The 15,955-nt window shown below is 41.9% G+C and overlaps 1 protein-coding gene across 1 annotated transcript in view; it reads right to left on the bottom strand.

Moving 5' to 3' along the window:
* Positions 1-232: 232 nt before the first annotated feature.
* Positions 233-15,955, bottom strand: part of adck1 (aarF domain containing kinase 1) — a 581,459-nt gene continuing 565,736 nt past the window's right edge. Inside the window, exons 10-11 of the mRNA XM_060828581.1 lie at positions 10,114-10,307; positions 233-509 (exon numbers count right to left, since the gene is read on the bottom strand). Of these exons, the coding sequence (XP_060684564.1) occupies positions 338-509; positions 10,114-10,307 (366 nt within the window). The 3' untranslated portion in view covers positions 233-337. The remainder of the gene's footprint in view (positions 510-10,113; positions 10,308-15,955) is intronic.

Genomic DNA, 15,955 nt, shown 5'->3' with positions numbered 1-15,955 from the left:
CAATGAACATCACAAATGAATGGCAGAATGTATGATAATCAGTTTAACCTTTTAACAGTGATGGAAACAAACTCTTAACCAAGCCAGACATTAACTTATCTTTTGAAAAAGGGTCACTGGACCCAAAACATAAACTGTGGATTTCCTCCACAGTTGCTGCCAGACCTGCTGAGCAGATCTGGCAACTTCTGTTTTTATTCGTCATTAGGCCTGATCTGTTATAACATCAGAGCACATAGGAAATCTGGGAGACCTCCAGAGAAGGTGTCAAGTGCTGCAGAGGAGCAGAGAACTGGAGAATAAATATTCATCATCTTTCCTTTGGCAGGGAGCAGCGTCATTGCGGGTGAGGATGATGATAACCTAAGATCTCAGCGATCCAGCTCCCCAGCAGCGTTGCCTTAATCCACAGCAATGCCTCATAAAGGTTGATCTGCCAAAGATCAAGAGTCTCGGACAGGGAGATTTTCAGCTTCCCATACCAGGACTGACATTTATCCCTCTCGTGCCTGTCAAATAAAACAGAAAATCGATATTCAAATTCCTGAGAGTGAACACAAAATCCAGACACCACAAGCTTCAAAGGTGGTCCTTCAGAAAACCATCAATGGCGAACACATGTTTTCCAGCACCTTCTTTGATAAGACCAGCAGATGTAGAAGGTGTTTTAGGCCATTCAGCCCATTGAGTCTGCTTTGTCATTTGATTAATGGCTGTTTCTTAACCCCATTCTCCTGCCTTCTCCCTGTGACCCCTCATCCCCTTGCCAATCAAGAACCCATCAACCTCTGTCTTAAATACCCTCCATGAAGTTCATTTTGTTCATGGCTTTTAAACCATATCCTTAAGAGTAAACACTTTTTAAAAATATCTGATCAATTTTCTCCCTCACTGCTGCCTGACAGAAGTAGTTACAGAGATAGTGGATGCATAGGTAGTACTCTTTCAGAAATCCTTAGATTCAGAGCGAGTCAGAGCAACTCATGTTAAGAAACAGCTCAGTATTCAAGCTTCAAGAATGGGATGTGACGGCAGCTAACTTATAACAACAACAACTTGTATTTATACAGTATCTTCAATGTGGCAAAAAAATTATGAGCGTGCTCACCACTTGGTCATTACACCATTCTAGGGGAAGATGAACCCTGGCTGATTTGTGGCTTGACCAATGCATAGGTTCTGAGCTCAGGCACAACTGAGGATACCTCACGTTTTAGTGACTCATGTGGAGGTCAATATACATAATAACTATGAATTTCTAATTCAAAACGTGACGTAGAATGCACATTTTGTTGTTAATGAAAGGTGCTTTCTTTTCAGTCGACCTTAACTGAGCCAATGGCTAATATTTATGAGATAATACTTGTCATTTAAATTTGCCATCTAGCCAAAAAGACGTTACACCTATCACACAAATGAGTAACGTTGTAGATGAATTTCCATGCCAGTATGGTGCCAGGTATGTAGGCCATATGTCCTAAATATGGTATCAAATAGCATATCCTTTCAGCTGTCTGCAAGAAACAAAGTATTCAATGTACCCAAATAGAAATGCTTGCAAAACCCACAATACAGTGTCCGACATGAGATGTGATTCCAAACTGGATAGTTGTTGTTCAATAATCCCGAGTGTGTACAGATTATGTTGATCATCACTTTAGACCTGAGCCTAGAGAGTGGTGTATTGGAAGTTCCAGATATTAGTACATAGGACCCCTGTTCTTTGCATTCAGAAAGAACATGGATAGACACCGCACCTGATCCAACTTAACATAAGAGGCAAGAGCCATTCGCTGGTTCTTTCCACATGGCAATGCCTTGACTAATCATACAGCCTGGTGTAAGATTTAAACTTAGCCATCACTAAATGGTGCATTCTCCGTGGCAATACAACTATCAATCAGGGTTCAATTCCCAATGAATCAGCACTCTTCTACACTGTACAAAGTGTTGGTTTCTCCCTGAAATTAATATTCTTGTGTTCTGTCCTGATGAGTGCAAAATGAAAACTTTCATCAATATGTGCCTTATTTCAACAGTACTCACATTTATCATTTTGTTGGCTCGAGGGATAGGAGCTGGGAGACCTGGCTGTAATGCAGAAGAGAGTATGGCCTGCTCTTCAGAAAACCTACTTAATTTTCATTGCCTTGAGTTCAATGTGGCTCCTCATTGAGGAAAATAAACGGCAAATTGTTCAAGGATGAAATGAAATGCTTTGCAGTTGTTTTGTGATCTCTATAACAGGGAGAGGATTGCTGCTTGGCATTTTCAGAAATGCATTTACTTCAAACATTTGAACTGGCAACATGTCCCTGGAGGTGTCAGCTCTAGTACACTGGTGTCGCTGGCTTTGATTCTGTGAAACGGAACAGCAGCATGGAGGAAATCAGAATCTGAGACGTCAAAAAAAAGAATAAATGCCTGTCAGGATTAATGACAGCATGATTTTAACAGCAATACCAATACCAGCTCATGAATTTGATGGACGAGTCTCCTCATCCACCTGGGAGTGGCCATGTGGCAGGAGCATGGTTCGAAGTTCAGGATTTTTTCAGATGGCTGTGATGGGTGGCGATCTGGGAGAGTGGGTTATAAAGGATATCTTTCACTGGGCATTTTAACGTCTGAGGAAACAAGGGGCAGAGATGGGTGCGAGTACTAAGTGTGAGCCAGAGAAGGTGACCAAAAGCTTCAGAGGGTGTCAAAGAAAGGAAGAGCGTGCATTTCTATAGCACCTTCAATACATGGTCAGTGGTGTAATATAGCTGAAAATGCGTTGCTGGTTAAAGCAGAGCAGGTCAGGCAGCATCCAAGGAACAGGAAATTCGACGTTTTGGGCCAGAGCCCATATAGTCAATTGGTGTAGTATAAACACCCCCTCCCCTCCCAATAAATATCAGTAAGATGTATGACCAGGTAATTATATTTTGGTGATGTTAATTTTTTTTTACAAGTTATTCATGGGAGATGGGTGTCACTGGCTAGGCCAGCATTTATTTCCCATCTCTAGTTGCCAAAAGGGTAGTTGAGTCAAGCACATGACACTCACAACTATGTGGCCAATTTCACCCCAACTCCACTTACAAGTTTGCTGGTGACATTGCCATCATTGGTCGGATCTGAAACCACAACGAGACAGGACTCAGGGAAGAGATTGAGTGGCGTAAAGACAACAATCTCTCCATTAATGTCAACAAAACATCACTGAATTCAGGCAGTGGAGTGAAGGGCACGCCCCTGTTTGCAGCAATGGTGCTGAGGTGGAGATGGTCAGGACCGTCAAGTTCCTGGGAGTGATGATCACGAACAATCTGTCCTGGTCCACCCACATCAAGAAAACACAATAATGTCTCTACTCCTTCAGGAGGCTAAAAGGTAGGAGAGGTAGGTAGGTAGTGCAGGAGTCCTCTGTGGCCATCCCCATTTCAAACAAGTATGCTGGTTTGGAAAACGTAGTAGGTGATGGACTCTCAGGGAAGTTTAACACAAACAGGCAGGTTTCTGGTATTGAGACAGGTTCTAACGTAATGAGGGGTATGTCGGGTTCCAAGTGATCGATTGTGTTAGGGGACTCTCTCGTCAAATGGCTCACAGACCTTTCTGCAGTCAGCAGTAAAAAGTCAAAATGGTGCATTGCCTCCCTGGTGCCAGGATCAAGGATGTCTCAGAGACGGTGCAGAATATTCTCAAAGGGGAGAGGGGACAACAGGAGGTCATTGTACACATTGGAACTAATGACATAGGAAGGGAAAAGGATGAGATTCTGAAGGGAGAATATAGTAAGTTAGGCAGGAATTTAAAAAAGGAGGTCCCCAAGGGTAGTAATATCTGGATTACTTCCAGTGCTATGTGCAAGTGAGGGTAAGAGCAGATGAATGCATAGCGGAGGATCTGGTGCATGGGGGAAGGGCTCACATTTTTGGATTATTGGAATCTCTTCTGGGGTAAAAATGACTTGTACAAGAAGGACAGATTGCACCTGAATTGGAAGAGGAGAAATCTCCTGGCAGGGAGATTTGCGAGAGCTGCTCGGGTGGGGAGGGAAGTTTATGCAAGGAGATAGTGAGGAAAGAGATCAGTCTGAGACAGGTACAGTTGGGAAAAGGAGTGAGTCAAACAATCAGGGCAGACAGGGACAAAGCAGAGAACAAGGTAGAACTGATAAAATAAACTGCATTTACATCAATGCGAGAGGCCTAACAGGAAAGGCAGATGAACTCAGGGCATGGTTAGGAACATGGGACTGGGATATCATAGCAATTACAGAAACATGGCTCAGGGATGGGCAGGACAGGTAGCTTAATGCCCCAGGATACAAATGCTACAGGAAGGATAAAAAGGGAGGCAAGAGAGTTGGGGGAGTGGTATTTTTGATAAGGGATAGCATTACTGCTGTACTTAGGAAGGATATTCCTGGGAATACATCCAGGGATGTTATTTGGGTGGAACTGAGAAATAAGAAAGGGATGATCACCTAACTGGGATTGTATTATAGACCCCTAACAGTCAGTGGGAAATTGAGAAACAAATTTGTAAGGAGATTTTAGTTATCTGTAAGAATAATAGGGTGGTTATGATTGGGGATTTTAACTTTCCAAACATAGACTGGGACTGCCATATTGTTAAGGGTTTAGATGGAGAGAAATTTTTTAAGTGCATACAAGACAATTTTCTGATTCAGTATGTGGATGTACCTACAAGAGAAGGTACAAAACTTGACCTACTCCTGGGAAATAAGACAGGGCAGGTGACTGAGGTGTCAGTGGGGGAGGACTTTGGGGCCAGCGACCATAATTCTATTACTTTTAAAATAGTGATGGAAAAGGACTGACCTGATCTAAAAGTTGAAGTTTTAAATTGGAGGAAAGCTAATTTTGACAGTATTAGGCAAGAACTTCCAAAAGCTGATTGGGGGCATATGTTTCCAGGTAAAGGGATGGTTAAAAAATGGGAAGCCTTCAAAAATGAGATATCGAGAGTGCCAAGAAAGTATATTCCTGTCAGGGTGAAAGGCAAGGCTAGGGAAATTGAGGTTTTGGTTAAGAAAATGGAAGCATATGTCAGGCATGGACAGGAGAGACTGAGTGAATCCTAAGAAGATTATAAAGGCAGTAGGAGCATACTTAAGAGGGAAATCAGGAGGGCAAGATTGGGACACGAAATAGCTTTGGCAAGTATGATTAAGGAGAATTCAAAGGCATTTTATAAATATATTAAGGACAAATGGGTAACTAGGGAGAGAATAGGGCCCTTCAAAGATTAGCAAGGCAGCCTATGTGTGGAGCCACAGGAGATGGGGATATACTAAATGGGTATTTTGCATTAGTTGCTGTGGAAAAGGACATGGAAGATATAGAATGTAGGGAAATAGATGGTGATAGCTTGAAAAATGTCCATACTACAGAGGAGGAAGTGCTGAATGTCTTGAAACGCATAAAAGTGGATAAATCCCCAGGACTTGATCAGATGTACGCTAGAACTCTGTGGGAATCGAGGGAAGTGATTGCTGGGCCTCTTACTGAGATATTTGTATCATCGATAGTCACAGGTGAGATGCCGGAAGACTGGAGGTTGGCTAATGTGGTGCCACTGTTTAAGAAAGGTGGTAAAGACAAGCCAGGGAACTATAGACCAGAGAGCCTGACATCAGTGGTGGGCAAGTTGTTGGAGGGAATCCTGAGGGATAGGACGTACATGTATTTGGAAAGACAAGGAATGATTAGGGATAGTCAACATTGCTTTGTACATGGGAAATTATGTCTCACGAATTTGATTGAGTTTTTTGAAGAAGTAACAATGAGGATTGATGACGGCAGAGCAGCGGACATAATCTATATGGACTTCAGTAAGGCATTGAACAAGGTTCCCCACGGGAGACTGGTTATCAAGGTTAGATCTCATGGAATACAGGGAGAGCTAACCATTGGGATACAGAACTGGTTCAAAGGTAGAAGACAGAGGGTGGTGGTGCAGAGTTGCTTTTCAGAATGGAGGCCTGTGACCAGTGGAGTGCCCCAAGGATCAATGCTAGGTCCACTGCTTTTCGCCATGTATATAAATGATTTGGATGTGAGAATAAGTGGTATACTTAGTAAGTTTGCAGAGGACACCAAAATTGGAGGTGTAGTCGACAGCGGAGAAGGTTACCTCAGATTACAACGGGATCTTGATCAAATGGGCCAATGGGCTGAGAAGTGGCAGATGGAGTTTAATTTAGATAAATGTGAGGTGCTGCATTTTGGGAAAGCAAATCAGAGCAGGACTTATACACTTAATGGTAAGGTCCTAGGGAGCGTTGCTGAACAAAGAGACCTTGGTGTGCAGGTATACAATTCCTTGAAAGTAGAGTCGCAGGTAGATAGGATAGTGGACAAGATGTTTGGTATGCTTTCCTTCATTGGTCAAAGGTTTGAGGATAAGAGTTGCAGCTGCACAGGACAGTGGTTAGGCTGCTTTTGGAATATTGTGTGCAATTCTGGTCTCCCTGCTAATGGAAAGATGTTGTGAAACTTGAAAGGGTTCAGAAAAGGATTTACAAGGATGTTTCCAGGGTTGGAGGAACTGAGCTACAGGGAGAGTCTGAACAGGCTGGGGTTGTTTTCCCTGGAGCGTCGGAGGCTGAGGGGTGAACTTATAGAGGTTTACAAAATTATGAGGGGCATGGATAGGATAAATAGATGAGGTCTTTTCCCTGGGGTGGGGGAATCCCGAACTAGAGGGCAAAGGTTTAGGGTGAGAGGGGAAAGATATAAAAGAGACCTAAGGGGCAACTTTTTCATGCAGAGGGTGGTACATGTATGGAATGCGCTGCCAGAGGAAGTGGTGGAGGCTGGTACAATAGCAGCATTTAAAAGGCATCTGGTTGGATACATGATTAGAAAGGATTTACAGGAATATGGGCCAAGTGCTGGCAAATGGGACTATATTGGGCTGGGATACCTGGTCGGTATGTACGAGTTGGACCAAAGGGTCTGTTTCCATGCTGTACATTTCTATGACTCTAACCAATTTTTATGGATACACCATAGAAAGCATCCTATCTGGATGCATCATAGTTTAGTATGTCACTGCTCTGCCCAAGACCGTGAACACAGCCCAGTTAACCACATAAACCAGCCTTCCGTCCACTGACTCTGTCTACACTTACGCTGCTTTGGGAAAGCAACCAACATCATTAAAGATCCTCACACCCCGGTTATACTCTCTTTTATCCTCTTCCATGGGACAAAAGATATAAAAGTTTGAATGCATGTACAAATGGATTCAAGAACAGCTTCTTCCCCAGTCATCAGATGTTAGAACGGACCTCTCAAATGTTAATGTTGATCTCTCTTTCTCTCTGCACCTTCTCTGCGGCCGTAACACTGTATACTGCTCTCTGTTCTGCCACCCTGATGCACTTTTTTTTGGTACGATCTGCCTGTAAAGCAGCACATTTCACTGTATCTCAGTACGTGTGACAACAATAAATCAATCAACCATCACACGAAGGCCAGACTAGGCAAGGATGACAGATTTCCCTCCCTAAAGAACTTTAATGGTTTTTTTACAACAATTGATAGTGGTTATGTGGTCACCATTAGATTAGCTTGTTAATTCCAGATGTTTCTTTTTATTGACTTTGAATTTCACCATCTGATTTGAACCCATATCCCCAGGACTTTAACCTGGGATTCTGCATAACAGGGTCATGGGGCATTACTACTCTGATGCACAACCAGCCTGATTCAAACTTTCACTGGAATCACGGTGTGGTGCAAGCTTCAGTTCTGGAACCACTTCTGTTCACAGGCGCGATCAATGATTTCAGTATCAGCCCCGGGCTGGGTTGGTGTTAAAATATGCAAAGGATACCAAAATTACACTTACAGTAAAGTTCAGAGGAAATGGCAAATGGATATTGATAAGCTGGAAGCAAAATTGTCTGCTGGAATGCAATCCCACTAAGTGTGTTGCACTCAGATTGAGAGAAATGTAACAATAATCATTTTCTGATTGGAAGCAGGTTGGTGTTGTGTAAAAGTAGAGGGCTTTGGAATTGTAATGGCATAGGATAGTGAAGGCAGAATCTCAGGATGATAGGCTATAAAGAAAAGCAATGGAATTTGTTTTATTTCAAAAGCTGTACAATATTAAAACCAACATGGAACAATGAATCTAGATAAATCCTCAATAAGTCTTCAGTTAGAACTCCCTGTGCAGTATTGTGCTCCATGTGATATGAAAGATATTGCAGTGTGCACTGATTGACAAGAAAACCACACGATGTTAACTTCTTCTTTCATGGGACATGGACCATAGGAACAAGTATTACCAATCCCTCTTGTGATTGAATTGATCGACTTGAGTGGCAGAGCTAACCATATTGCTGTGGAGTTGGAGTCACATGGAGGCCCAGACCAGGTGAGAATGGCAGATTTCCTTCCTTGTTGGACATTGGTGAATCAGATGGGCTTCTAGAATAGTTGTCATGGTCACCATCACTGAAACCAGCTTTATATTTCAGATTTATTAATTGAACTTAAATTCCAAAAACTAATATGTTGGGATTTGAACCCCCAACTCCAAAGGAATAGCCTAGGTGTCTACATTACAGGTTTAGTGACAAAATTACTACCAAATTCAGCTATGAATAAAGATTTGGAAAAAAGTGGAATATCTTTCAGTGAACAATAAAGGTTATCATGCAATTTTGTAAATGGTGGGTTGAAGTAACCAGGAATGAAAGACTAATTCTACATGATTTTAAATAGAAGGCAGGAGAAGGCAGACAGACTGTGGAACCCAGTGGTTAAAGCAAAACTTTATCAACATTGAAGATCGATAAAGGTAGAAGTTAAACATACAATCATTCTTCTACAATGTGATAGTTGTGTTCTTGTGCAACCAAGCATCATAGAAAAGTCGTGTTTTAGGAACAGCTTAAAGTATTGGCATGTAATCGCATTACAGCCAACACAAGTTTTATAAGTTCACACTTTACACACAGCATCCCCAGTCTGTCAATCGTGTTACAGCAAATCTGCGTTGGGGAAAGTGCGTTATAGCAGAATGACCTGTGCATGCCAACAATGTTCAAACCTTTTGTTTCCATGAAGGTCAGATACATTAGGGATATTTAAGCGACTCTTGGATTGGCACATGGATGGTAGTACAATGAAGGGCATGTAGGTTAGTCTGATCGTAGAGTAGGATAAAAGGCCGGCACAACATCGAGGGCCGAAGGGCCTGTACTGTACGGTGCTGTACTTTTCTATGTTAGATAAGTGCTAACATGGACCAAGTTTTGAAAATATTGGTTCGTCCAATGTGGGTATCATTGACTTTATTACCATTCCTAACTGCCCTTGAGAAGGTGGTGTGAGATGCCTTCTTGAACTGTTGCAGTGTATGGTGAGTAAATAGACTCACAGCACAGTCAGGAAGGGAGTTCCGGGATTTTGATTCAAATGCTTCAGATGAGCTTAGCTCCATTTATTGCTATGGATCAATGTCACCACAATGTTTGATCGTAATTGCAATTATAGTAAGGCCTATTCCTGTTCTGTTCTGATATTTTAGTAGGTTTCACTAGATAGCTGCCAAAAGTAAGAACATTGCCAGGTTGCTACCCTCAAAGGGACCGTTCTTATCTCTGTGGTAGCTCTGAGGTACTTCAGTTGGAGCAGGTAATGCATCTGGTATAAATGCAGAATACTGCAGATACTGGAGATCTGAAACAAACACAGAGAACACTGGAGAAACTCAGCAGGTCTAGCAGCATCTGTGGAGAGAGATACAGAGTTCATTTTTCAAGTCTGATAAGACTCATCTTCAGAAGAAGAATGATTCTGGGTCACACCCTGAACTTGAGGTTTGGTACTGCACTGGACACACTGGTTACAAAGTAAGGTCGTGAAGGAGAATAACAAAATTCAGGGGAGGGGGATGGGACATTGGATGTCCTGAGTGTAATCTACAGAGAAAAACTGAGACAGGGAGAACCTGCTTTGTAAAAAGGCTCAATATTTCTCCAATCATAGTATCAAAATACAGTCAAATCTGTCCCTTGTCTTTGGCCTTAAAGCACTGAAGGGTGATACTCTCTGGGTACCAGGCACTTTAACCTACCTGGACAAAGCTCTGACACAGCAACGTGACATGTTGATAAAGGAAGTAGCATTGGCTCGTGTCTGAAGTGATGTTTCAATCCCTCGAAGCAGGTCATTAGTCTTTAGGAGCAGGAGCATTTGGCGAGGGACCTTGTTCAGCAGTTCATTGATGCGCGGCAGATATTTAGCTGCGTTTACTCTAATCTCCACGTCCTGTAAGACAATTGGAACACTTGATTACTCTCGATACAAATGACACATTTGGAGATAAATAGTAGATGAGATTGAATGCAGCAAGAAAATATAAGGTGATACATTGTGGAACTATGAATAAGTACAGGTCAGACACACTGAACAGCAATACTTCGAAGGGAATATAAAAGAACAGATTTCAAGTGATACAGACAAATATCTTTAAAGGTCAGAGGATAGGCTGAAGAGGATGAACAAAAGGATACACATAACAGGAGGTTATATACGTATAGGTATGATGCCAAAATGCAAAGAGATCATGCTAAGCTTAAAGAAATAATCTTAAAGACCATAACTAAAATAATCTGATTTTTAAAGTTATATACTTGTCTTTGGGATGTGAATGTTGCTGGTTAGGCCAGCATTTATACGCCACTCCTAAATGCCCTAGAAAATGTGATGGTGAGCTGCCATCTTGAACTGCTGCAGTTCTGTGACTGCAGAGATACTAATAGTGCTGTGGGGAAGCATTTTCCAAGATTCTGACACAATGGCATTAAAGGACCGGCAATGTATTTCCAAGTGATGGTGGTGCATGGCTTGCAGGAGAGCTTCGAGATGGTGGTTTTACAATGCATCTGCTGCACTTGTCCTTCTAGATGGTACTGATCATGTGTTCGGAAAGTACTGTATTAGGAGATTTTCAGTAGTGCATCTTGTAGATAGAGTCATACAACCCGACTAATCCATGCGGACCATGTCCCCAAACTAAACCAGTCTCTCCAATTTAATAATATTCTTCCTATCGCAGGGCGATCAGAACTGTACACTCTACCCTAGCAAAGGCCTCACCAACATCCTGTACAACCTCAACATGATGTCCCAACTCGTATACTCAGAGGTATGAGCAACAAAGGCAAATGTGCTAAGTGCCTTCTTAACCACTCTATCTACCTGTAACACAACTTTCAAAGAAATAAGTACCTGCAACCCTAGGTCTTTCTGCTCTACAATACATTTAAAAGACATTTGAGTAGGTACATGAATAAGAAAATCTGTGAGAGATATGGGCCAGGAGCAGGGAGGTGGGACTAGTTTAGTTTGGGATTATGTTTGGCATGGACTGGTTGGACCGGAGGATCGTTTCCCTGCTGTATGACCCTATGGCCACCCAAAGCCTACCATTAATTATATAAGTCCTGCCCATGTTTGTTTTACCAAAATGCAATACCTCACATTTATCCAAACTAAACTCCATGTGTCACTCCTCAGCCCATTGACCCAATTGATCAAGATCTCTTTGCAATCTTAGATAACTTTCTTCACTGTCCCTTGTACCAATAATTTTGGGGTCTTCCACAAATTTACTAATCATGTGTCCTAAATTCTCATCTAAATCGTTTACATAAAAGATAAATGGGCCCAACACCAATCCCTGCTGGTCATAGGCTTCCAGTTCAGCAAGCAACCTTCTATAACTACCCTCTGTCAAGCCAATTTTGTGTCCAATTGACAAGTTCCATCCTGAATCCCATGTGATCTAACTTTACTAATTAGTTTACCGTGCAGAACCTTATCAAAGGCTTTATTAAAGTCCATGTAAACAACATCGACCACTTAGCTGTCATCAATCTTTTTTGGTCACTTCCTCAAGTTTGTAAGAAACGATTTCCCTCACACAAAACCATGCTGACTATTCTTAATCAATACTTTCCTCTCCAAATGCACTTAAAGCCTCTGCTTCAGAATCATCTCCAACAACTTATCCACCACCAATGTCAGGCTCACACGTCTATAGATCCCAGGCTTCTCCTTAGAGCTGTTCTGCGATTAAGGCACAACATCAGCCACCCTCCAGTCCTTTGGCACCTCACCCATGGCTGCAGATGATACAAATATTTCTGCTAGGGTGCCTGCAATTTCCACCCTAATCTCCCACAATGTCTTGGGATACACTTGATCAGGCCATAGAGATGTACAGCATGGAAACAGACCCTCTGGTCCAACCCGTCCATGCCAACCAGATATCCCAACCCAATCCAGTCCCACCTGCCAGCACCTGGCCCATATCCCTCCAAACCCATTCCTATTCATATACCTATCCAAATGCATCTTAAATGTTGCAATTGTACCAGCCTCCACTTTTCCCTCTGGCAGCTCATTCCATTCCCATATTACCCTCTGTGTGAAAAAGTTGCCCCTTAGGTCTATTTTATATCTTTCCCCTCTCACCCTAAACCTATGACCTCTAGTTCTGGACTCCCCGACCCCAGGAAAAAGACTTTGCCTATTTACCCTATCCATGCCCCTCATAATTTTATAAACCACTATAAGGTCACCCCTCAGCCTCCAACGCTCCAGGGAAAACAGCCCCAGCCTGTTCAGCCTCTCCCTATAGCTCAAATCCTCCAAACCTGGCAACATGCTTGTAAATCGTTTCTGAACCCTTTCAAGTTTCACAGCATCTTTCCGATAGGAAGGAGACCAGAATTGCACGCAATATTCCAACAGTGGCAATTTATACGCCCTTATGTTTCCTAACGCCTCCAGCACTTCCTCTTCGTAATGGGAAGTGTTTTCAAAACATCAATATTTATTTCCCCAATTTCTCATGTCTCCATTTCCTTCTCTGTAGTAAAAACTGACATGAAATATTCATTTAGCATCTCTGAGGTTCAACACATTGATCTTTAAGGGGCCCTATTCTCTCTTTAGTTGCTCTTTTGCTCTTAATGTACTTATAGAATATCTTCGGATTATCTTTAACCTTATCTGTCAAGATTATCTCATATCCTCTCTCTTTGTCCTCCTGATTTGCCTCTAAGAATGCCCCTACATTCTTTATACTCTTCAAAATATTCATTTGATCCCAGTTGTTTATATTTAATATATGATTCCTTCTCATTCTTGACTAGAACCTCAACATTTTTATCCATCCATTGCACCCAACTCTTCCAGCCTTACTCTTCACTCTAACAGGAATATAATGCCTCTGAACGCTCATTATCACATCTTTGAAAGCCAGAGTTGAGGGGGTTGGCTTATGAGCAGAGACTGAGTAGCCTGGGATTATATTCATTGGAATTTAGAAGAATGAGGGGGGATCTTATAGAAACATTTAAATTTATGAAGGGAATAGATAAGATAGACATATAGAGAATATTTCCACTGGCAGGTGAAACTAGATCAAAAAGGCCCAGCCTCAAAAGTAGGGAGAGCAGATTTAGGACTGAATGCACCCAGAGAGTTGTGATTCAGTAATTCCCTGCCCTGTGAAGTAGTTAACGCTACTTCAGTAAATGTTTTTAAAGCTGAGATAATTTTTTTTAACAGTGAAGGAATTAAGGGTTATGGTGAGAGGGTGTCTAAGTAGAGTTGAAGCCATGGAAAGATCAGCCATGATCTTATTGAATGGCAGAGTGTTCTTGAAGGGCCATGACGCCTACTCTTGCTCCTTGTTCTTATGTTCCTATGTGCTTATTTATGTTCTCCCACTTATCAGCCATCCCTTTACTGCAAACAGTCTACTCCAATCAACTTTTGAAAGTTCTTGCCTCATGCTATTAAAATTTGCCTTACTCCAATTAAGAACTTTAAACTTTTATGGAAGGCTTATCCTTTTCCATAACTATTTTAAAACGAATAGAATTATGATCCCTAGTCCCAAAATGTTCCCCAACTCACTCTTCAGTCACTTGTCCTGCCTTAATTCCCAAGAGAAGGTCAACCTTTGCTCTTTCTCTAGTAGGTACATGTAGATACTGATAAAGAAAATTTTCTTGAACACATTTAACAAATTCCTTACCATCCAAGCTTTTAAAACTATGGCTGTCCCAGTCAACATTTGGAAAATTAAGATTCCCTACTATTACAATTCTATTCTTCTTACATATATCTGAGATCTCTCTATGTATTTTTTCCTCATTTCCCCTTTAACTATTTGGGGGATCCTATCATACAACCTCATCTCTTTCTTATTACTGATTTCTACTCATACAGTTTCACTGAACAATCCCTCAGAAAATCCTCTCTAATTACGGGAGTAATATTTTGCTACTAAACTTGGTGGAAGAAGTGGATGTGGTTCCAGTCAAGAGGTCTGCTTTGTCCTCGATAGTGTCAAGCTTCATAAAGTGTTGTTAAAGCTGCACTCATCTGGGTAAATGTGGAGTATCCCATCACAATCCTGACTTGTGCTATGTAGAAATGGTGGACAGGCACTGGGGAGTCAGGAGGTGAGTTATCCATCACAGAATCCCTAGCCTAGGATCTGCTCTTGTAGTTACACTATTGGGTGAAATACTTTAGGAAATGTATTAGCCATCCATAGTGGCTGTTAGAAGATGATAGGAATAAATTAATGACAAGATTACAGTGGTGCTGAAAATGCATAGCAGGTCAGGCAGCATCCGAGGAGCAGGAAAATCAACGTTTCGACAAAAGTCCTTTATCAGGAAAGGGCTTCTGCCCGAAACGTCAATTTTCCTGCTCCTTGGATGCTGCCTGACCTGCTGAGCATTTCCAGAACCACTCTAATCTTACCCCTAATCTCCAGCATCTACAGTCCTCACTTTTGCCCATAAATTAATGGCAGACTCCATAAAAGTGTTTAACGTTTTACTTAATTCAAAAGAATATAAGAAACAGGAGAATAATTAGGGGAGGCAGTGGCCTAGTGGTATTATCGCTGGACTATTAACCCAGATTCCCAGATAATGTTCCGGGGACCTGGATTTGAATCCCACCATGGCAGAGGGTGGAATTTGAATTCAAGCAATGTCTGGGATTAAGACTATAATGTTGACCATGGATCCATGGCTGATTGTTGGAAAAACCCATCTAGTTCATTAAGGTCCTTTAGGGATGGAATCTGCCATCCTTACCTGTTCTGGCCTACCTGTGACTTCAGACCCCCAGCAGTGTGGTTGACACTTAGCTGCAGTCTGGGCAATTAGGGATGGGCAATAAATGCTGCCTAGTCAGAAACGCCCTAATCCCGTGAAAGAATAAATTAAAATTACACCATTAAGCCCTTGAAATTGTTCACTATTCAATCTGATCATGACTTTGGTCTGAAATCCATTTTCCCGCATGTTCTCTTATTCATTGATCACAGAAAAGATCAAAGATCTTGCTATTCCAGCCTTCAATGTATTCAATGATAGAGCATTTGCATCCTCTGAACGCCAAATATTCACAACTCCCTGAGTGAAGAGACTACTCCTTAACTTAGCCCTGAATAATTGACTCCTGATCCTGAGGCCAAACTCTTGCAAAAGTTGGAGTTTTGCACGACCTCTCTGGATTCTAGGCGATGACAGAAAGACTTGTGGTGGGATGTTAATTCCTGAGCTACCATATGCTATTATAGCAGCTTCAACGTGTGTGATGGAGTTTTCACTGGGAATAGACTGCAAACAAGCCAGTGGGAAAACTGGGCTTCAATGACTTAGAATGACGTTCTTGGGATTTTATCCTTTGAACCACTCAATTATGCTCCAACTGTACATGGCTGGAAGATACATCCTGGGCTTCCCTTATGCACTGATGATGAGCACAGCCACTCTTCGGGAAAGACATCTAGTCGGTTTTTCTCCTTTAAAGAAGGAAACAAAAAAGGCTTGCATTTATATAGTCCCTATCATGAACTCGTGTGTCCAAATGTACAA

This window comes from Hemiscyllium ocellatum, chromosome 8 (assembly GCF_020745735.1).
Source record: "Hemiscyllium ocellatum isolate sHemOce1 chromosome 8, sHemOce1.pat.X.cur, whole genome shotgun sequence".
In the NCBI taxonomy this organism is placed as follows: Eukaryota; Metazoa; Chordata; class Chondrichthyes; order Orectolobiformes; family Hemiscylliidae; genus Hemiscyllium; species Hemiscyllium ocellatum.
The sequence above is the reverse complement of the archived record's forward strand: the minus strand, read 5'-3'. Positions and strand labels throughout refer to the sequence as shown.